This window comes from Rhincodon typus, chromosome 29, assembly GCF_021869965.1.
Source record: "Rhincodon typus isolate 14 chromosome 29, sRhiTyp1.1, whole genome shotgun sequence".
In the NCBI taxonomy this organism is placed as follows: domain Eukaryota; kingdom Metazoa; phylum Chordata; class Chondrichthyes; order Orectolobiformes; family Rhincodontidae; genus Rhincodon; species Rhincodon typus.
In genome coordinates this window covers 18,258,571-18,283,158 of record NC_063360.1, presented here as the reverse complement: position 1 = coordinate 18,283,158, position 24,588 = coordinate 18,258,571, and the positions used below count along the sequence as shown (strand labels likewise).

Genomic DNA, 24,588 nt, shown 5'->3' with positions numbered 1-24,588 from the left:
TGCCGCTGTGCTCTGTATGGTGCCAAAGACATGGAGAACAAAGCATGCCGACACTACACAGCTGACATAACATTCGAGTGAAGCTCTCATGCTGGCTTACACCTCTGTGAGCATCCTGTCCATCCTGTCACCATGGAGACCATGACATTGCCACGTCATGCTGCACTTGTTCAGTAGAACAAAGACAATCATACCAGACCAAGTTTGCACTAAAGGCAAATTGAATCTAATATTTTTTAAATGAAATTGCAAGGCTTATACTGTATAGAAAATTTTACAGGAATAGTGGTATGCAATGACTGTTAATTTTCCAGTCTCCAGCTCATCGGAGACTGGATATCGGAGATGCCCCATTGGGACCCCATGGAAGTTATGATGCACAGATCTAAGTGGGAATTACCTGGCGACTTTCAACTACTCAATTCCCCTGCTCCCTGGGAGCCTCAGCAGAAGTCTCCAACTTAAGTAAGAATCAGAACTTCATATAATTCCTATATATCCACCCAAGTAGTTATTCAGCAGGTGTTCGGCAGAGGAAAAATTTGGGTGGGCCCAGAATTGATACCAAATCAGTCACACTGAGCCTTGACTGCCTACTTGACTCAGCAATTGCTCCCCAGATTAACCCCCATCTACCTAAGTAATGGGGATAGCTGAACACACAATTTCCTGATCTGCTCAAATAATGTAATAAATAGCATAACAAACAACACCTTGTCCATTATTTAGTGTATGTTTAATTGTTTAACAGGTTCCAGTATTAAATTTCAGTGGGTGCCTAATTTTCATTAAGGAGAAACTCTGACATACTGGATTTACACTGGAGGAAGCTTCAAAACAATGGGCATGTTGGGTTCATTTACACTTTTTTTTGTAAACATTAGGTCCCCAGGGTGATACCCATGATGTACACATGCACTTTGAAATGATTTGCCTTGCCTGGCTTGGTGAGGGAACTTACACATAGACTGCATAAAGTGTACAGAGCAGGCAAATCATTATGTCATGCATCAAGTTGATGCCATCAGTACCATTTTGGAGCTTTGTACCCAAGCTAATGCCTTCATTGAGCTGCACATAGCTGATCATGCTTTAATCAGCAGAAAATATACTGCACCAATATAAGCAAAGGTATCATCAACTAACTAATGATCAGTTACTGATCACTTTGTCTGGCTGTTGCTTCAGATCTGGAAGTGCTTCTTGCTTTCTGGTGTTACTTAAAAATTGTAAATGTCTACATGGAATGGTGAGGCAGATGAAGGACTTCATGCTGACTTCAAGATTTCTTTTCCAAACCGTCTGTCCCCAGACATGGGTGCACCAGCAGCCTTCTCCATAAAATGCAACAAGACCAAGTACATCAAGGCAGGCTGCTAGAAGAGGAAGGAGTGCTGGAGGAAGAGGATATATGTGCGCGAGTGTTTCAAGGAGACATTCTCCTATTTGAACGTCAGGGTGGAACAGTCTAGCAAATAACAGCACTTCAACAAGGATGCTGTCCCTGAAGTCAGCCACTTGCTGCAGCCCCAAAATAAACTACACAGCAATGTGAGCTTACTTTGCCAGTGCTCCTTCCATCCTGGAGCAGTCTCTTACATTGTATCATCATCTGTTGCATAAGGTGGTCTCTGTGGTGCTGTATTAAATAAGACTTAATTATATTTCATTCTGTCTCATCAGAGAGAATCAGAGTGAGCAGGAAGCTTCACAAGGATTCCAACCATTCCTCAGGGTGCAAATGCTGGATGCCCATCACTTTGGGGGCACCGCATTTCAACTTTACCTGATATCAAAGATAAAAGGGATTCCATTCCTTTGAAGTCTAGCTGGTGTATTGCCATGGGCAGTGAATGTTTGATATCCTGACAGGAGCTATGATGTTTTAATTCTGCAATGATTTCATTGTTCCTCGGCATTTGAACCACCACAGCACATTAGAGCGTGACTACTGCAAGACAGGGCTATCCTGAGAAGACATGGTTGGTGACTCCAGTGTTAAACTGCATGCAATAAAAGCCATATTTTATGACCCAAACTGATCATCTCAGATCCCAGCCATAATTTTTTTTTTTAATTTGCTTATTCTGGTTTTTGCAAATAGGAGCATTACAAAAGCAAGAAAGTTATTGTTAGACTTGTGAAGAACAATGGTTTGGCCTCAAGTGGAGCATTACATCCCGTTCTGGGTATCATGCTTTATGAATGATTCAAAGACAACAGAGAGAGCACAGAAAAGATTCACGAAGATGATTCCAGGGTGGGGAAACCTCACTCATGTGCAAAGATTCTTTGGAGAAGAGAAGTTTAGGAGGAGATAAATGTGGTGTTTCAAATCAGGTGGGGTCTAGACTGGATAGACAAGAAGAAATTATTCCCCTTTGGAAGGGTCAGAACAGTCATCTTTTTTGATCCTAAGAACAGGTTTGTACCTGATGGAACCACTGCCACTCCTTTGAAGTAGCATTGCAACAATCTAATGATTTATTGAAAGACAGAATCCTGGACCACTATCACATCCCATTGCAAACTTATGTCCTCAGTCATGATGGTAACCATCTCTGTTTACATGGCCAAAGGCTGATTCTGCACAATAACAGTCTCAGCTTCCATTGGATGGCTGAAATTTTGGGTGTATTCTGCTTGTTCTGCAACAGGGGCCATAACGTTAGCCATTAGTTGTCTCATGGTTGTATGCACAAGTGTGTTAATGGAATTGGCCACCATATTCATATTGAAAAGATTGAATGAAGCAATGTTGCAAAGCTCTATGCACAGCCCTGTGCCAAGTTAGTACCAGCCACTTCTGCACACCTTGATAGTGAACTTAAGTTTTCTTCCAAGCTTTCCAATACATCAGCCATCTTCAGTAGGTTTTCAAACAGGACAGCTCATCTAAGTCCTTTGATGAAGATCTTGAGTATGAATTCTCCCAGTGATGCTTTAGCAATTACCAGGGATATTCATGAAGGCTGTTCTATGCTCCTATTTCAGGGTACTATCAAATTTAGCCTCCATTATTCTTAATTGGCATGCAGACACCTGAGGCAACCTGTAATTCCTGAAATAAACACCAACTCTGCATAGATAAGACATGTCATATTGAACAAGCAAAATCAATTCAGTCTGAAAAAGTTTGAGGGATTATTGCCCAAAAAGGCTCTTTACTTTTTTTGTAATTTTTGTTGATGTTTTCCTTTATCACCCATACTGTTTGCTTACATTATTTCACATTTTTCTAACAATGGAGAAAGAGTTTTTCCTGCTTGATTTGTGCCACAATACTGTAATTGTATGGCTGAATGTATCTCTCGTGACTGTTTCTCATTTCGGTGCCAGAACACATTCTAGAGAAATATTTGATGAAGTTATTTTATGTTGTTACATGAGAAGAAACCAGAGACATTTTCCACAAGATTATTCATAATATTACTACGCAGAGAGGGATCAGAGCAGTTGCTCCCATTGAGAGATTCTGTGAATGCAGAACCATCTTGCTTCATCTTTCTGAAATCATCACTGTACTACTTTCCTTTAGCAAGAGGTATCCTCGGCATTAAGAATGCTACTTGTAGTCATTCTGGTCCTATGATTGAGCTTATCAACTGATATTATGGACTGAACACACAACTTAAAGAACACTATCATAAAATTATGTATTTATTGTGAAAAAGTAAATCTCTTCTTAACTACAGTCACTTGTCAACACTTTCAATGCCTGCCATTGCCACACCAAGTGTTACTGCATTAGTTTTGTTTCATGGCATCTGTACCCTGCTCACGTGTCGTAAAACACAATGCAACAGGACAGCAGAAGGATAATTATTAGGTAAGATGTTGACTCATCTACTAGGCCTTTGTAGCTTTGAAATAATTAAATCTAGATGATAATTGGACGATTTGTTTGGCACATCTCCACTCTGTCGTTGTCACCAGGTCTGCCACTAGTTGTTCCAATTTCGAGCTGTACGGATCTTTCCTCCTGTAAGGTTACACCTTCCCCTAGTTCAAGGCATTCTATAGTTTGTGTTTTTTTTTTCACTCTTAAAGGAAACCAGCTCTGTTATGATAATCACCGCAATAAAAATTTTCTCAAATTCATCTTCCCTCTCTTTGTAAGTGCCTCAGTTGATTCCCTTCTGGTGTTGCTGAAGTCATACAATCAAGTATTACAAATGCTGCCTTTTCACTCTGTGAGATTGTGCAATAGAATCCAGCACATCCCAACACACTGGCAATTATACAGTATTTAGTGTACTTGGTAATTGAGAACTTTATTTTTGCTAAATAATTGCATCCAGCTGTACTGTGGTAAGAAGTAGTTTAACCTCACAAGTTATCGGTCAGTTGCTTAACTTAAGCCTAACTGTTGATGTTACATACAGCAAAGTGGTTCAAAATGTAAGTTGATATGTGCCATCACACTTATAGGTCATTAATAATTTTTTTTTTAAATTCAATATTAATTTCAAATTGAATTATATTTTTGAGAGTTTACATTTTATTTTATACTTCCAAACAGTATTATTGGAAGAGAAAATACTGCTGGTGAGAAAATACTTTACATTGTTGCCAATTATTTAATGTCAACAGACTACTCACATTGCAAAACCAGATCTTTTCATAACAGTGTGTGTCTTTTTCATTACACCAGAGGTCTTAAAAAGATTTTAAAAATTTTCACACAAGATCATGAAGCATGTTTAGATAAAGAGGCTGTTCAACTTACTAGAATTCATCTTTCCATCCCAATAGCATGTAGCCATCTTGAATTAGTCCAGTATCCTGGTTGCAGTCATCATTCTGAAGGCTATAAGATCAGTTATGATCCCTCAAGTAAAACAAAACTAATTTTATGCATACTGTTCCATTTATCATTTAGGATATTTGAGCTCATGTCCAAACAATCAACAAAGCCCAAGGAGCATTTCAGCACTCTCTGTAACTATCTTAATCCAAAGAACAACAGTTGGCTTTGTCGTCAACATTGTCATTGTCTTGTGATCTGTGCATGGACCGGGCTCTTTGTCATAGAAAACTGAATATTTCAACTCGTTTCTTTTAAATAGTTGTATTTTATTTGTTTCTCCTAACTGCAATTTGTTTTTTCTAACAGACCAAATCAATGATACCTTATTCCACACCTGATTGACAAGCAATAAAAAGTAGAAAAGAAAGTGATAGACTTTAGGTTTTGGTGGGTAATTTGAAGAATATTGGCAGCATGTGCCACTAATGTGTGATTTGAAATCAGTCCAGTTTTTTTTTATAGTTATTATCCAAAAAGTGACATAAATAAAGTTCCTTTTTGCAATCAGTGCCATAAAAAATCTGTGAAGAAATGTGGAGGGAACAAATATTTTAGTCAAGAAGTGATCAAATTAGAAATCAAATTAGCTGTGCGCTAAAGATGATACTGTTTTGTGGGGTTATCTGCAACACCTTTTACATTGAGTGGTTTCATTGTGGTTCCAATTTCCAATCTAATCCAGTCATAAAATGAATTGCTTAATCATATAACTATCAAATCACGTTATGTCACATTGCATGACTGGAAATATATTGTCCTGACTCCTTGATTGTATAATCATAACTGCTAACCATTGTAGGAACATGGCATTTATGTATTCTCAACAGGGTCGCCATATGATATTGAATAGGGTATTCACATTCCACAAGTTTAGTACCAGGGAAAAACTGAAACCGAACAGGAATCAAGCTTGGCAGTTCAAACTGCCTCTAAAGTGGAGAAAATTCCCTGCTCCAGGAGGTCTTATTCCTTTTTGGTCTAATACAAGGATACAATTAGTCTGAAGAGGAGCAATGCATCTAAGTTGCAAAACAAAGTAATTATCAGAATTTCCCTTTGGATATCGTTGGAGTTATTTTAACCAACCTGTTCAGACATGTTATGACATACTTCCTGTGCAGGTGGGACTGGACCTTGTGGCTAAGAGCCCTCTTTATATTGTTGGATGCTGTTTTATTAACTGATCGATATAAACATCCTGGTAAAAATTATATGATTATGAGAGGCCAAGTGATGTTTCCTGTGAGGTGTGCAACCACAGAGCAGTGTAGCAAACTGAAATTTCCCAAATAGGCTGTGTGAAGTTGGCCATGTTAAGGTATTGTGCATTGTGTGACCCCCAACATAAAACACTCATGCAATGTAAAAAAATATTCTTTTAGATCCATGATGTGTTGTTGATTGAAGACAAAGGAAATAGAAGTGGGACAAGATTTAATAATTTGCTACCTATGTTACATCATCAAAGTCGAAGTCTGAACTACGAAAATTTTTAAATGAATCAGTGGAATTGAAAATATATTTATCTATAATGCATTTTTCTGTGTCACTTTTCTTCAAATATGCAGAATTGAGCAATATTTACTGAATCTAGAACCAGATTAATTCTGGAGGGATTGAGAAAGTAAGAAATAGATATAGAAATAGGCCATACATCTATTATGCCTGCCACATCCCTCACTAAGATCATGCTGAACTTTTACATCAACTCAATTTTTCCATCATATTTCCATATACTTTATTTCTCTTTGTGCCCCCAAAAAATCCGTTGATCCCAGTAATGAATATGTTTGATGACTGAGTGTCAACAGCCTCTGAGATATAGGATTCCGAAGATTTCAAAGTTTCTGAGTGAAAGAATTTCACCTTATCCCCATCCTAAGTGGTTGACCCCTTATCCTAAAATTATAAACCCTCATTCTAGACTCTCCAGCTACAGGAAAACAGTCTCTCTGCATCTAATTAGATTGATCATGCAAGTGAGTTTCTTCTTAATAGCTCCTGTATATTGTAGTGAAGCTACTACTTAATTTGTCCAGACATTGTACATGCATCCTAGACTACTGTACAACATAGCATCCCACTGGGAATTTGGGGAACATGAGCTATTATTGTAGCTTTTCAATATGTCATTTTTAAGTTTTCTTCACTCATCCACCCTTCTGTTTCTTGCAGAACCAGAGCAGACTGGCAGCCCAAGGCCTGCTATTGGCTCTGAAGCTGATGATAGCAAGACAGGAACAATTGGTGAGTATTGAGCTTGGTCATGTTTGTGCATGATTGTAAAGGTTCTTATGACGCAATGGTTGTCCCTATCTCTGGACCAGGAAGTCTGAGTTCAAATTCCACCTACTCCAGAGTTTTGTAAGAACATCTCTGAACATGCTGATTAGAAAACATCTACATTGATGATTGTGGTACTTCCTTCATTCTGTCAGTGTTATTGATGTATAGTGGTATTTCACAGCCTTGCAGCCTACTTCCCTCCCTCTCAATGTATCTATACATTCATTGGAATGTCCTTCTCATTCATTGTTCATTTTTCATTTGTGCTCACCAGTCAGTTCTGCTGAACTCAGATTTTGTTGCTTTGTTCTCTATCAGTGTACCATTCAGATAAATTTCAGATTTCATTCACCCAGATAGTGCACATATAAAATGGAGAACAAGTAATAAGATAATTTTTGTATACTGCTGTGCTGTCTACCATCAGAATACCAGATAAGTTGTCACTGTGATGAAATAGCAGATAAGACAAATGGCTCTTTACCAGTATTCTAAAATCATCTCTGCAAACTTTTAAATGAAATTTCAACCATTTATTTTCTCACTGACTGTAGCTATTCGTCAGCTAGTACACAATATTATTTTCATAGTTTCAGTCACATACAGGTGAAATCAAACCATGTTGATTGGAGGGTAGCTCACCTTCAGTTAAAACTTATGCACTAAAACAAACCACGCAGCAAGTCAGATTGTAGTAGTGTATTACAGTCTGAAGGAAAGGTAAGTATAATTGCCTGCTAAGGAAGTCATTGGTTAAAGGAAACTTCTTGGCACTTGTCTGTATTTATGAAACCTAAAACAGAGAGGTTGCTGCTACCTACTGCTTTCAAAAGAAGCAGAAGCCCTTTTACAGCCTGTGTTAGCACAAATCTGCACTGATAGCTATCTGAACCCGTTACAACGGTTCTTAGTTAAGGGCCCTAAGGATCTGTCATTCTGCAGTTACGGATATTACCCTCGACCACAAAGGAATATTTTGCCCACCAGCTTCTCCTGATTTTCCTTCTCTAGCTTTGCACATTGGATATGCATATAATTATAATTTAGGAGTTGTATTGCTGTTTATAGCAATATTTCATGTCAAGGTTCCAAATAATATCAGGTGACAGCAATCTTCTTGTTCCCTTTCATATGCAGCTATCCAATACCCAAGCATTTCACACCTGAAACAAGTGACCTGCTGTGAAAATCATTGGTGTTATGTATCACCTCTAATGTCACCAATCAGCTGGTTTTGCAACATTGGAGTTCAGTTTATAGGTAAATGGTCAAAGGTGTGAAATGTGTAAGGATAAATAAATTAGAGAACAAGGGAATTAGAATACTGGTGTCAGTTGACACCGTTTCACTTCAAAATACCAGGTACAAAAGCAAAATACTATAGATATGAGTAGTTAGGAAAAAAACAGAAAATGCTGGAAATATTCTCCACAGCAGGCAACCTCTGCAAAGAGAGGAATGCAAAATTAAAGTTATTAAATATTTATTAATTATTATTAAAAATTATTAGCTATATACTGCCTAATCTTTAATTGCAACTTAAGCATCTACCAGTCCCACAGGATGATAGATTTGCTGGGGTTTGCTGATTGTAAAACAACCACCATGTAGCTGCATGAGATATTCCCTTAACTACGCTGTACTTTCACCCATTCACAGCTGGGTCAAGTGGGCAGGGGAAATCTCTTTCTCAAGCTCAATTTAACAGGCTCAAAGTTGATAATCCACAACAGCTTTTACAGCACAATGTTTTTGCTCTGATTTATTAGCATTGCCATTGTATTAATACTGCCAAATCCAACATTTATCCCAGTAACTGAATTGAAGGCTGACCAATAAAAATTGGACATGCACTCACTTTGTCAGGAGAAGAAATCCAGATTTTGTAGCATTAATTGAAGCTAATGGATGCCAGTCTCCCAGAAACTAAACTAAAAGGATGAATAAAAAAGGTACTTGGGGAATAAAGTGGAATATGTGAGCTTGAATCTGCTGAAAGTTAAAACAGATGAAGTTAGAGGAGCTTTAATATTTTTCGACTTAAAGATGCTTTCATTTTCTTTGAGGGTGGTATTTATTTTGAGAATTGGCACCAAGCTAGGTGGATTCATAATACAGTTTTGGTGAGAGTCTGCCAAATAAGCCAAACGAGACAGGAATAAACCTATGCTAGGTCCAGCTTTTGCTGGAGTGGAATCTTTGAATATTTTGACATGGTAAAGGGTGCAGTATAACTATGCACTCTCTCTTTCCTTCATCATGTTAAACAATGAATGCATGTGAAGGGATATCAGCAGTCTATGTTCCTACATTAGAATCTTCTTTTGGGAACTAATGCAGGGACAGCACAAGTGTAAATAGTTAGGTCAGGTGCACTACAACCTGTCCGTGATTACAAGGCCAAACTTCAAATTCAGTCCGGGGTGGAAGCTTGGACCTCAGAGAGCTGACCACCTCTTAAAAAAGAAATGGAAGCATTTCCCTTTGTAGCGAGGCTGTAAAGAGATTTGTCCAGCTTTCTTCAGGATGGTAAGTGAGGAGGTAAGGCGTCAGGTGTGGTACGTTATCCAACAACTCCTAGTCAAGAGTTTTTTAGGAGTGCTCCAGCCTGCTAAAAACATTTAAATTCCAAGACCTCAGTGTGTAAACCTCTTATGGGATCGGAGGTGGAGGTTGGAGATGAATTCTTATGGGCTAGATCTTTCATTTTGACTACAGCATTGGTGTGAGTAGTGAAGCTTCAGTAGCAGTCTCACACAACTTTTGTTTTGAATTATTCACTTATTGGTGAAGAACATTTCCTCTGGTGAACATTAAATTATTTCTTTTTGCATAAATGTTAACATTTTAAATGGAAAGTTAATGATGTCAAGAGATAATGCATGAAGCATTCTATTCAGTTTGTATCCCATTAATTTTGTATTGTCCATCCAATGTCTTACTTTACCAAGAACTGCTTGGGTACTAAAATAACCATGAAACATTAGTCTGTTTCAGTTTTTTTAATCCCTGTGATCTTATTTTAAAACTCATCAAGATTAACTGAGACAAAAATAGAAATTTCTGGAAAAGCTCAGCAAGTCTGGCAGCATCTGTGGTGAGAAATTCATTAACGTTTCGGGTCGGATGACTATTCCTCAGAATGTTAACTCCGATTTCTTTCCACAGATGCTGCTCGGCATGCTGAGCTTTTCCAGCAACTTCTACTTTTGTCTCTGATTTACAGTATCCATAGTTCTTTTGGAGATTAGCTAAGCTGTTTCTAGCATGGTGCTTTCCTGCAACGCATTTCAAATTATGCATCTCAACAGTTAGATCAGAGTTAAGATATTAAAACAATAATAGATTGATCGAATCACTTAAATGAATGTCATTGATAATCAATTAGACTTGTAGACTGCCAGTCATACTTCTTCCATGTGATTATCTGTGAACTTGCTCTAATATTACCATTTGCTGGGTACAACACTAAATATTCGTCAAAGAAAGTACAGATGTCAGCGATTTGAGCCAAAAATAGAAAATGTTGGAAATGTGCCACAAGTCCGTCAAATTATATAGGGCAGCGGCCAAGTTAATGTTTCAGATGCTGACCCTTTGCTGGAAGTCAAAAACGTGGGGCCTGGATTTCCCACTCTGGTGCTTGCCTGCTTAGAACCTCCTGCTCATTCAGATTAATGGACATAAAGCCACACCAGGGCAGCATAGAGTGAAAAATCATGGTCAGAATATTGAGAAACGGCGCAGCCAGAATTTAATGACAGCTCATGAGACATATTATACCATACTGGAAGAAGAGACTGCTGAAATCTTAGCCTGATGTCTAAAAGTAGGACTTATTGACATTGCACAATCAGATGAAAAATAGGAACATGGTAATTTACAGGACCATTACTATCTTTCAAACTGGTTTCAATTAGTTACCAGTAACTCAGTAGTATTCATTAAAAGAACTGTGCCACATTAATTTAGTTTGAATTACCATTGTTACTTTCTTTTCATTTTCAAATTGGTCACCACCCACACGGCAGTACATATTTTATAGTTGATACTTAAGCTGACCCCTGGGTTTGAAATGATTTTTGTAGGCTTCAAAGGTTGACTTTTACGCTGTGATCATGAGATAGTTCTTTCAAAAGCCCAGCACATGCTGACTGATTGGCCACCTCTTGTGCTGGTTCTAATTCTGTCCCCGAGGTGGCATCTGACATTATGTGACATGTAAGCTGCTTTGGAAAAATCCTAATGTAATTCAGTCTAAAGTAAGAAACGTTTATTAATCTCCCTTTCCTCTGAAGCCACTGTGTTGCTTTACTTAAAATTAAAAAGGATTAAATAGAGTTACATTTTTTTGGTCACATTTATCGTGAAAGATGTGCATAGCATATTATTATGAACGCAGACGTGTTTAACAGTACCAACAAAATCTGTAATGTTGACCCAGACCTTCAGAGCTCTGCCTTAATACAATTATGTACAGCTATCCTTATTACCGAAGCTCCGTCAAAAATTCACTAGCCATTGGTTACAGGGTCTAAGCAGCAAAATTACACTCAGGCTAGTTGTTTTAACCACAGGGAGATACCCTGTGTGTTCTTTTCTGACAAAGCCATACCACATTTTATAAAGAATGAGTTTATAATTTCAGTACCAGTGGCAAAGAGGAAATTCCCATATATTGTTATAAATTCATCTCACTTGCTACTGTTCTGAAGACAGCTGAACAGTTTAAATTAAAAGCATATAATTAAGATGTGTACGTCACCCATTAAGATAGCTCTGACCAACCTTGCTATTTTCAGGTCAATTATTACTATTTTAAAGATTAGTGTAGTGTTTTATCTTGTAAGTCAAGAGGCAACTTTAACCAGAGACGTAAAATCATATTTAATGTTAAATCTGTTTCATTTGTTGGGCATCTTGCTTTGGATGCATGTTAAAGTTTAAAGCTTGACCTATCTGGCTGCCTTGCTTAATGTTTAAAATACTACAATACCAATTTCAGTCTCAGTAATCAGACCAATATCCAAAAAGAACTTCCACCTTCGGCTAATATGCAAAAAATATAATTTTAGTTATTTAACATGGCGGTGTGGAACAAAACTCCCCTTATTCTGCTGCATGTTTGAAACTGAGACCTCAGAAGACCTTTTACTGCAGTCAGATATTTCCTTTGTTGACTTCAGTCATTTTTTTGTTGTCTCCTTGAATTAAACAGACAATTTAGTGTCATTTTATGTGTTTGTTCCTTGAACTCACAACCATTATAATTGGACTAAAGTTGCCTGAAGTAATTTCCAGTTGAATGTTTACAGCAGGGAGAGGAAGCTAGGGAGCTATGTGGGATGGGTGAGGAATAAAACCAACCATGATCTGCGAATGCTGAAGGGAGAAACAGATGAGGATGATATTCATGCAGAATACAATTTAGCAAGAGAAATATGAGTAGAGGATGAAACTCAGCATCTCTGAACATTGGGGACTGTGCCAAACCTGAAGCCAAACTCCTACTGCTACCAAAGGCAAGGATTGCTGAAAGATTCATTATCACCCAAAACTTCCCTTCAGTGCGTGTAAGATTGTGTGTTTATTGTGTAAGATGCAGTGTTTAATATACCATCTTGCTGCACGTCTGTGGAATGAGAATTAAATACAAATTTGAAAGAATACATAGAAGACAAAGATCATGGTTTAGAATATTTTTAATCAACAGTTCATTCATGTTGTGCCATACCTCTGGAGTTGAACCTGAGATAAGAAGACTGCCATTGCACTACAAGACCCTTAAGATCATAATTTAATGTTATCATAAAATAAATAACAATTGTATACAATAAAAAGGAAATTGCATTTTTTCAGTTTAAGTAAATCAGTGACCATGATAATATATTGTGCATGCATCACATGGCATATTATAAAACAGCATATCGTCCTGATTCTCAATAAGAATATGTCACAAGAAAAAGTTACAAAAAATTACACATTTTACTCATAAAAATGCACACCTTTTATGGGAGACTTTTAGTTTTGGATTTTAATCTCTCAATTATCTACTTAGTTCAAAACCAAAGTTTTATTGCTTGACAATATTTCAATTTCTTTATAAAAACAATTTATATAAAATTGAACAACCAGTTTAACTAGGATTTTGATTAAACTTTTTAGAATAAAAATACTTAACTGAAGAAAGCAGGTCAAATCGAGAGACATTGTCCAATTGCATACATTTAGAGTCATAGAGCTGTACAGCATGGAAACAGACCCTTTGGTCCAACTGGATATCCTAAATTAATCTAGTCCCAGCATTTGGCCCATATCCCTCTAAACCCTTCCTATTCATATACCCATCCAGATGCCTTTTAAATGTTCTAATTGTATCAGCCTCCACCACTTCCTCTGGCATCTCATTCCATAGATGCACCACCCTCTGTGTTAAAAAGTTGCCCCTTAGATCTCTTTTAATTCTTTGCCATCTCACCTTAAACCTACGCCCCTCATGATTTTATAAACTTTTTTATTTTACCCCTCAGCTTCCGATGCTCCAGGGAAAATAGCCCCAACCTATTCAGCTTCTCTGTATAGCTCATACCCACTAACCCTGACAACATCTTTGTAAATCTTTTCTGAACCCTTTCAAGTTTCCCAACATCCTTCCTATAGAAGGGAGACCAGAACTGAAAGCAGTATTAATTATTAATTACATGTATAAGCAAACCTAGAGGACAAACTGTAAAAGCTTTAAGTATTGTACATATAGTGCTTGTTTGTGGAACTGCTGTGAATGTCTGGCAGATTCATTATTTCCTGTTGACTGAAAATCCCTGTCTATCTAGTGGTCACTTGTACTAATACTGTCACGGGCAGATGTATCTGCGGCCAACAGATTGGTAAGGATGAGATCAAGTATGTTTTTCCCTCTTGTTGGTTCTCCCATCACCTGCTGCAGACCCAGTCCAGCAGCTACGTCCTTTAGGACCCAAACAGCTCTGCCGAGCCACTCTTGGTGGTGGACATTGAAATCCCCCACCCAGAGTACATTTAGTGCCCTTGACACCTTCAGTGCTTCTTCCAAGTGTTTTTCAACATAGAGGAGTACTGATTCATCAGCTGACAGAGGGTGGTACATGGTGATCAGCAGGTTTCCTTGCCCATGTTTAACCTGAAGCCATGAGACTTCATTGAGTCCAGAGTCAATGTTGAGGATTCTCAGGGCAACTCCCTCCTGACTATATACCACAGTGCCACTTCCTCTGCTGGGTCTTTCCTGGTGGGACAGGACTTATAAAGGGATGGTGTTGGTGGTGTCTGGGACATTGTCTGTATGATATGATTCAGTGAGTATAACTATGTCAGGCTGTTGCTTAACTAATATGTGCACCCTTTGACATGGTTGACCAAAATATGCTCCTCCAACACCCCACCACTGTCACTCAGCTGAATAGTGCTGCAAATTTCCAGATCCATCCATCTATGTATTCATAGCCAAAGTATTATTTGCAGTGGCTTCTGTCCATGTTCCTGTTGCCTCTGGTGTTCCCTCAGGATCTATCCTTGGCTCCCCTCTATTTATCATCTGCATACTGTATATCAGCCTCATAATCTGAAATCAAAGCATTAGCTTTCACATGTACACCGACTACTTGAACAAATCTTGCTTGACTCCTACGACATTTGTCTGATATCCTGTGCTGGATGATCAAAAATTTACTCCCAAAATATATTGGGAAGACCAAGGACAAAGGCTTTGCTCACTGCCACAAACTCCATTTTCTAGCTACCAACTCCATCCCTTTCTGGGCCCTCCATGAAGCTGATCAAATCTGTTTGTAATCTCGGTGTGTATTTGACCCCAAGATATGCTTCTAATTATTTATACATGCTATCACTAATCCAGCTTATTTCTTTCTGTGTATCACCATTCAATTCCACCCTTGCTCCAACTCATTGGTTTTATCTATATCTTTGTTACCACTAGAGTTGACATAACTATTTTAACACACTTGTAGCCAACCTCCCAAATTCTACCATCTGTAAATTTGTGGTCACCCAAAACATGGTTCCTTCTTAATCATGAACATTGTCCATTCACCTATCACCCTTGTGCTGTCTGATCTATAGTGGTTTGTGATCTGTTAACAATTTGTTTTTTAAATTTACAATCTTTGTTTTTAATGGCCTAGTGGTATTATCGCTGGACTGTTAATCCAGAGACCCAGATAATGTTCTGGGACCTGGGTTCGAACCCTGCCATGGCAGATGATGGAATTTGAATTCAATAAATATCTGGAATTAACAATCTAATGATGACCATGAATCCATTGTCAATTGTCGGAAAAACCCATCTGGTTCACTAATGTCCTTTAGGGAAGCAAACTGCCATCGTTACCTGGTCTGGCCTACATGTGACTCCAGACCCACAGCAATGTGGTTGACTCTTAACCACCCTCTGGGCAATTAGAGATCGGCAATAAATGCTGCCTAGCCAGCGATGCCCTCATCCCGTGAATGAATAAAAAAAAGTCCCTCCAAGGCCTCACCCCTCCCTTTTTCCGGTACCTCCTTCAGACCAACAACCCACGACAGCATTTGTGCTGTTTCTATTCTCGACTCTTGAGATTTTAAACTTCTTGATTTTATGTGCTGTGTTAATAGTTGCTTTGAAATTTCCTCCCAAACCATTTCACTTCTACTTTGCTTGCTTCCTTCATCTCCTTAACATCTAAGCCAACTGCTCTATTATTATCTTATGAGGCTCATTGTCAAATCAACACTGCTGTGAAAAGCCTTAGGAGATTTTGTTACAGTAAAGGTTTTATATAGAAACATGGAAAATAAATAAAAGCTGCCTTGAGTTTACTTAGTGCCCTTGAAATGATGAAATGCAGAGCCTCTGTATGTTGTTTTACACAATAATGAAATAGATTTTTTGCCCTTGTATACAAATCACAGAAAGTACAAAGGCAAATGATATGTTGGCCAAATTACCTCCTCCTGCATCATTATAATTCTGTGATTCTGTGATTTTCCTTTTAATACATTGGGTTTGGAGTGTAAGAGTAAATAAGTCTTGTTGAAATTATGTAGAGCTTTGGTGAGACAACACCTGTACAGTTTTGCTCTCCTTCCTTAAGAAAGGCCTTCAAAGGGTATAACAAAATGTTGACTAGATTAACTTCTGGAATGGGGAAAAAGATTTAGTAGAATGAACCTGTAGTTTCTGCGTTCAGTAGAATAAACCTTTATTCTCTGAAGATTAAAGAAAAAAAGAGGTCATCTCACTGGAATATATAATTTCTTAGAGGACAAGAGTTAGATGGTGCTGATAAGTTAGATCTGCTCAAGAAAGAAGGCAATAGATTTTTGGTTTCTAAGGGAACTTAAAAATAGGGGGAAAACGCAGAATGATGAGTTAAGGTAGGAGATCAGCCATCAATGTATTAAACGCAGAGCAGTCTTGAAGCGCTGAATGGCCCACTCCTGCTCCTGTTTTTTATATTCTTACAGTTTCATGTTAGGGGAATGCCATTTATGACAGAGATGAAAGCAAGTTTATTTACTCAGTGTATTTTACATATATGGAATGCTGCACTCCAGAGGACCGTAGGTGGTTAGTTGATCGATATATTCAAGACAGGAATCTAAAGAAATGAACATAAACAGAAATTGCTGGAGAAATTCGGCAGGTCTGGCAACATCTGTGGAGAAAAAACAGAATTAACATGTCAAGTCCAGTAACCCTTCTTCAGAATTCGAAGCAGATGAAAAAATGTGGTATTTATACTAATGACTGGGGGTGGGGGCACGGAAAAAGTGTGAGTGTATAGATGGAGATGAAGGCAACAGAGAGCGAGAGGTCGGCAGACACTGAGATAGTTGATAATAAACCAGGGAAGAAGAGAAGCTAGATAGGTGGTAATGGGGACTACAGATGGGGAAAGTATAGATCTTTGGTCACAAAGAGCATCAAGGAACATGCCAAAAGAGTTGCAAAGTGGAGTAGATGTTAAATAATGGAAAAGGCTCAAAGGACTATGTGACCTCGCCTGTTCCTTTTTGTTATGTTCTTAAGACTGCCATGGAATTTAAGATCAAAATTCAGTGTCCAAATCTTGTGTACAAGCTATTCTGTTCCCAGGAATCATCAGACCACACTCTGCAGTGCTCATCATTGTGTACCATTTACCATGTAACTACCCAACATGACACAGGGTTTTTGGAGAATGAACAGTAGAGTAACACTAGCACCTGTCTGTTCTATGGAAAATACAGGGTAATTGTTCTGTGTCCGCTTCTAATTTGTACTTGTCAAAGTAAATGAACTTGACATATTTCAATAAACTGGAATAAAAATTTCATTCTGAACACATTACTCACCAAAGTTGTGCCTGTGTGTATTTTCAGAGCATCCATTGTCATAGATCGAAATTCACATTTGTTTTCCTTTGGCATCATTGCTCTTGAGTGAAATCCCAGTGACTTTTACATGTTCAAGATCAGTCATTCGATAGTAGTTACAATCAGTATTCAGGCAAAAGTTAAGCAATTACTACAATAAAGTTAGACATGTAGATCATGTTAAACATAGCAGTAACATTGGCCTCTAGGTACTCATTACAAGCCAAGTGGAGCAAGTGTAATTATAGCACTCTTAAGGCTGATCATGATCCTCATATCCGGAAACATTGGTAGAATTTGTATTAAATTTGGGCCTTTGATTATGCATATATGCTCTGATGTTGTTAATATCTTGACCAAAGATTCCTGCAAAGCTTTTAGCAGTTTCCTCTTGAATGCCCACGTTTCCTATCATTGCCTCACTCGGTCACTGTGATAGTTGAACAATAGTCTTGCAGCTAGGCTGAACTGATTCTGGCACCATTTGTTTTGAAAGGGAATGTTTCTGAAATTGTTCCTTGTGAATACCTGAAGCAAGTATTAATTATTTTGTCTTCCTCTTAATTTCAAGCCTATTTGCATCCTTTGTGGTATCTACCTGTTTTCTGACTCATGTTGTGCCTTAGCTACAAAGCAGGGCTGAATTTTATACTGGGGCATGTCTGTCTGGCAGTGATAACACAGTGGGGGTAGCCTTAACAAAGTAATTGTTAGCCTTTTGCACCTCAGAGAAAAGATACCCTTGCCCTTGCCCTGTAAATCTTGGTGGCTGGCAGCTGAGTACAACCTCAATAGTGACTGCTGCTGGGACTGTGACAAGTCTTGAGCAGAAGAAACACATGTGCTGTTTAAAAGTTGTGTCCAAGATATGAGGGGATTGGGAATTCTGTAGGGTGAGCAGTTCTGGAAGCACAGGGATGGAGACAGGGCAAAAAGTAGAATAGCATCTTGGGGGAGGGCTTAATGGGCACAGGGCACTCCCTCCTAAAGGTGGTAATCACCCCACTTTCATCCTGCATTTATATCTGAGGTGGTAAAGTAGTGTGCCGGTTTCCTTGGCATCACCTGTCTGCATTATTGCTGCAGAAGTTGGAATAGGCCCTAAACTGGCTAACCAATAGGCTGCTGCCTTCTCTGCCCATGTGCTATGGTGGACAGCTCAGGATGAGCCACTCCTGTTTATCCCCCACTTAAAATACACTGGTTGTGGGACCACAAAATACAACCCTCCCCACCTGCTGACACACACACATGCCACCATTTGTAGGTTTGTCTTTAACCCCTTTAATCACCCTTTACAGATTTGTTTCGGTGAAGTCATGTCCTATTCTCTACTTTTTTTTATTCTCTCATGGGACTGTCAAGGCCATCTGTAATTACCCTTGAACTATGTGGCTTCCTAGGCCATTTCAGAGGGCAGTTAAGAATCTATCACATTGTGTAAATCTGGAGTCACATCTGGGCCAAACCAGATAAGGATAGCAGATTTTCTTCCCTAAAGGACATTACTGAGCCAGATAGATTTTTTTACCACGATCAGTGGTAGCTTTATGACCCAATAATTAAGGCCACATTTATATCCAGACTTTATATGAATTGAATTTAAATTCCACCTGCTACTGTGGTGGGTTTCCACCCTGCACCAGAGCATTAGCCTGGCATTAGTCTCAAGAAGCAACCAATCAAAGAATAGAAGACTCTATTATACAATACTTCTTAAAGCAGAATATAACACTCAAGATTGCTTAAATGTTATGCATACAGTTATGCTGCTAATAAATTATTCCTTCAGGTAGATGACTGACTTAAAGTCTACTAGTGAATTTTTCAACAATATTAAAGTTCTAAACCACCAAATGAATGAGATTAAATGAGGCAGCATTTCCATTCAATTTTCCTTACTCTCCTAAACAACTATCTTACTCTTAGAGTTATGAGTCTCCAAAGAATTTTGAATTGAGTTAAAACTGTTGCTGACTTTCTAGTTATTCTAATATTACAGCTGTTACAACTAAAATTCCCCAGAAAACTGCACTTTTGATGTGGTTAGCTGTTAGCAAAATTAAGACATTGGAAAGCTTGCAAAGCATAATCATCGTAACTTTTTGCAGTTACGTGATGACAGAATAATCTGTGCTGCTGAGACAATGGGCAGAGAAGCATTGCACAAGGCACCCAGACAGAAATCTGTGGGAGGGGAAAGGTCACAAAGAAGAGGATGTACCTGTGTTTAAACTGGAACCCTCAGCATCTGACTGATGACGGGAAGATGAAGGACAGGAAGTAGCTATTCCTTTCTTGTGGGCAGAACTGTTGGTGCGAAACTCAGTGTGGGTGATACAGTGTGTTATCTGCCGTAACCCATGTTGCTTCTGGATGCCAAAATACCACCACAAACCAGAATTGCATTACAGTTATCATGATAACATATTTCTTTTCGGGCTGACATAATTTTAAGTTGACCTTGTTTCAACTTTATGTTAAGTTACAGCTAAGCCCTTTTGTAAGCTTTCCCAGTAGATGACAATTATTTAACTTAAGGATCCTCAACTCTTGTGTGCCACATATGAGATGGACATACCACCTATATTTATACTACTATCATTATTTTTGAACACTAATCATCAGTTATCATCTATCATTCTTTTCTGTAAGTGAAGAAATTTGTTAGTTTTTGCATTGCAAGGCAATGTACTATTTTCCAGTAATGGTGATAGCAATGCATGTTGCAATTTGTGGGTTGAGCAACTGTAATTCATTGTCATAGGCACCACAGTTAGCGCGAAAATGCTGTTTGCAATTTTTTATCAGTCTTTCTATCCGCAGGCCTGAAGGAATCTTCTGTCTTCAAACTTTAGTATTGTTGAAAAATTCACTAGTAGACTCTAAGTCAGTGATCTACCTGAAAGAGTAATTTATTAGCAACATAACTGTGTGCATAGTATTTAAGCAATCTTGAATGTTATATTCTGTTTTAAGAAGTGTAGTAAAATGCAGTCTTTGATTTAGTTTCATAGGTTCACAGCTTCTTTCCTTTGATTAGAAGATCCCACATGAGAAGGGGAGAGAGAGGGAGTGAACTCCTTAAGAACCATTCGCTCTGTTGGTTCACTTTCAGGATACTCCATTCAGGTGGTGGTGTCCACCCACTTTCCACATCATGATCTTTACTCACAACGCAATTGCACATTCACCATTAAAAGCAGCTCCTTTAGGAAGGTATATGCTATGCCCCAAGGCGTCTGAATGGCTGTGTGGAATTAAGAAGTTGTGCCATAGGGTTAATAATTTCCCTATTACCATGACATTGAAAATATCAAGAGTTCCAATGGACATCGCATCAATATAGAGAGATACCTCACACCTATCAGATCATTTGGCTCAGGCTAAATTACAAGTAAATTTGTTACAAGAAATAAATTTACAACAATTCAAAAAATAAATACAGCACCACATTAAACTTATTTCTTAACTTGTTATCATTTACATTGTTGCATATCTTTTTGACCACAAAGTTATGTCACACTTTCATATCATGGACAGAGATACACAGTTGAAATAAATAAAATAACGTAACGTAGCTTTATAAGACTTTGGTTCGGCCACATTATAGGAAGGATATGGAGGCCTTGGAGAGAGTGCAGAAGAGGTTTACCAGGATGCTGCCTGTATTAAAGGGTATGAGCTATAAGGAGAGGTTAGAAAAACTTGGGTTGTTTTCTCTGGAGTGGTGGAGGCAGAGGGGAGACTTGATAGAAGTCTATAAAATTATAAGATGCATAGGTAAGGCTGAAGGTCAGAATCTATTTCCCAGAGTTGAAATGTCTAATACTAAGGGGGATGCATTTATGGTGAGAAAGGGAAAGTTCAAAGGAGATGTGAGGGGCAAACTTTTTATACAGAGAGTGGTAGGAATCTGGAATGCGCTGCCAGTGATGGTGGTGGAGGCAGATACGATAGAGGCATTTAAGGGACTTTTGGATAAGCACATGAATATGCAAGGAATGGAGGGATATCAACCAAAGGAGTAGTTTAATTTGGCATCATGTTTGGCACAACATCGTGGACTGTAGAGTCCGTTCCTGTGCTGTACAGTTCTACGTTCTATATCTAGGACAGCTGTCTAGAAATTCCCCACAGCTCCTTTGAAGTGAAGGGCAGCTTCTGCTTTTTCAAATAGATGGGGTCATGGATAGAAGCCCCACCACAGTCTCAAGAGACATTTATTATGAAATGAAGCATTTCAATATCTTCTTCTGTCAGGAAACTCTCTTAGAAGGCTGTGAAATCACTGACACTGAGTTCCATTTCCTCTCACAGTAGAAAATTTGCATGGGTAGTCTATTCTTGACATGATTAGGTTTAATCTAGAGGCAATAACAGTCAAACGTGGCTGACTGGTTACATTCTCAGCTCAGCGGTACCAACTTTGGTTCTTAATCAGACAGTTGCGTGTTCCGCTCCAGAGAACTGACCACCTAATCTAACCTGAAATGCTGAACTGAGATTCCATCTGCCTTCTCAGGTGGATGATGAAGATGTCGTAGTTTTACTCAGAAACCGTTCATTTGTCCTGATCTAAATTTATGCTTCAGTCAACACCTATAATTAAGTTATAACTTGTTGTGGAGCTTGTTGTTTCCTTGCAACACAACAGACACTGTACTTCAAAGCTACTTAATTGACTATAAAGTACATGGAATCTAACAAGGACATGAAAAACATTACATAAATGTAATAAAGAAACATGTGTTGGTAGTACTTTGGGCCGTCATCTTTGTCACCCATTTTTTCCCAAAAATATACTTTATTCATAAAATTTGTGAAAATATATTACAAAACATTTCAGCTTGTCTATCACAGAATTTGCAATAACATTCAACGGTTTCCACACCACATGTTCTGTTTGAAATTGGAAATTACCAAAAGTGCAATAAAATTATATTTTTTCTATTCGCCATGTTCCATTCTTCACAACATACGTTCTACGTAAAGCACACAGTTTGAGGTATTTTGTAGTTTCCATCCATTCACTGTACTAAAACTGAAAGTCCTTTAATGTAAACCCCATGGCACCTCTGCAGCAGTTACCCCAAGCTTCATTTTGCCACTCAGCATGTATTTCTGGATCTTGGAATGCGCCAGTTTGCAACACTGAATTGAGGACAGATCTTTGCATTGGAAGACCAGCAACACACAGGCAAATTACAGAGTATCTTTTACCAGGTTAATGGTCTATAAGACACAACTAATGTCTATCTTGGTGTGCACTTCTGGGAACAGTGCATGGAGCACAGACTCCAGCAACCCAAAGTTGCTCAGGAAGAACCTGGGCGAACACAATGGTATCATTGCTTATAACTAATTGCTGACATCAGAAAGTATGTGTGTCATGTCCTGAGGCAAAAGAATTCCATTCAGTATTGGTAACAGAACTTGATTTAAATGTCATTATACATTAGCTTAGCTTCTGTTTTGTTAAACAGACTATAGTACAGAAACATCACATAGTGTAATTCAGGGTTGAAAACGTATTTGTTAAACTGTCCCCACTCAGGAAAACATACTAAAATGGCAGATAGGAAAAGATCAATTGGTACATCGAGCTTATCCCATTGAGTTAAGCCATCACAATTCATTACATCTCACTCAACCAACAGTAGTCATCTAATCTGAGAGAAGAAAATGCAAAATAAAACTGGTCAATTTAGGCAGAACACTTTTGGAAAATTTCTGTTCCATTTCATTAGACAATAAAACTATTCCAACATACCGTATTGGCTATGTTTTACATTACTTAATGTTCCACCTATCTTTTGTATGCCATAATCTCCACCCTAACCAGGAAGTGATGCCTCTGTATTTCTAGGAACAAATGTTCTGTTGCATGAGGCAGCAACTTGTTCAGACCACTCTGCTATGATCAGAAAAATTTATAAGTGAGGTACTTACATCTCCTATTTGATGGTATGGCCTATCAAATTGATCACGAACAATATTAGCATAGGACTCGGAACAGATTTAGTGCCTGTCATATTGCCTGGGCAATGACCAGGATGACATGAGAAATTCCATTCAAGTGGAAAGTGGTACAACACATTGAAGAGACCAGCACGAAGAATCAAGAGCTGTTGATCCAAGAACCAAACTTGGACCTTGATTTGTAAAATGAATGTTCTTTGGCTGGTTCTCCTCCATGACCTTGCCCTAACAAAATGGGCAGCAAGACCCCTTTGCCATTGCTTAACCGTGATGCTCCATAGCCCCTGCTGGAAGGCTGTGAGCTGCCCCTTCACTACCTGCCACATGTACATGCTGCTAAGGAGACAGGCCTCATCAAGCTGCCCAATTTCCAAGAAGCATTCAGAAAGCTGGTGGTTGTCCCTGAGGTATTACGCCTGTAGTTACAAGCCCCCTGAAAAAGGAGAGTTTTGGCCTACTGTCCCCTTGTGTAACTCCAGACACTTCCCTGCTAGAAGTACAGTGTGATTTGATGTTAAAACATTTTGATTGTCAATCCAGTGTCATAATTACTAGACTGTCATATCCATCGAGTGTGTGGTTGTACTGTTATTAGTTTCACTTCAATTAAAATCAGCTGCATGGCAGGATTCCCATGTACTCACTAACTTGTTCTAATTAATTCAATACAGCACCAGAAATGACCATTGGCTGTGTTATCATCCATATTCTTAACATGCTTATATTAAATTCATTTTGCAATCAGAGGTATTAACCCATTTACGTCCACTGTACATTGACACAAAAATAAAACTAGATTAACCATGCAGTTCTACAGATTCATTGCATGTTGTATGAAATGATCATAAGCTGGGATTTACTGAATCCTGAACCCAGTTACAGAATGCTGGAGTTAGTTACAGTTGTGACATTATGAAAGTCATTGCCCATAACAAAGCATCGCATGGGGACATCAGGACATCATCTGCAGAGAATATGATTTTATTTTATGTATACAAGAAGGTCTAACAGCTTTGCTTGTCAGAACTAATCAATGCATCATGTTTGCCATCAATGCTGGGGAGCAGCTAACATATGGCCTTGGCTTTGACTGCCTCATTGGTTTTCAGTGCACA

At 38.5% G+C, this 24,588-nt stretch overlaps 1 protein-coding gene across 1 annotated transcript in view; it reads left to right on the top strand.

Moving 5' to 3' along the window:
* The window catches only part of LOC109913300 (nuclear factor 1 C-type-like), a 74,016-nt gene that overhangs the window by 5,323 nt on the left and 44,105 nt on the right, over positions 1-24,588 (top strand). The window contains exon 2 of the mRNA XM_048613912.1: positions 6,986-7,057. Coding sequence (XP_048469869.1) covers positions 6,986-7,057 — 72 coding nt within the window. The remainder of the gene's footprint in view (positions 1-6,985; positions 7,058-24,588) is intronic.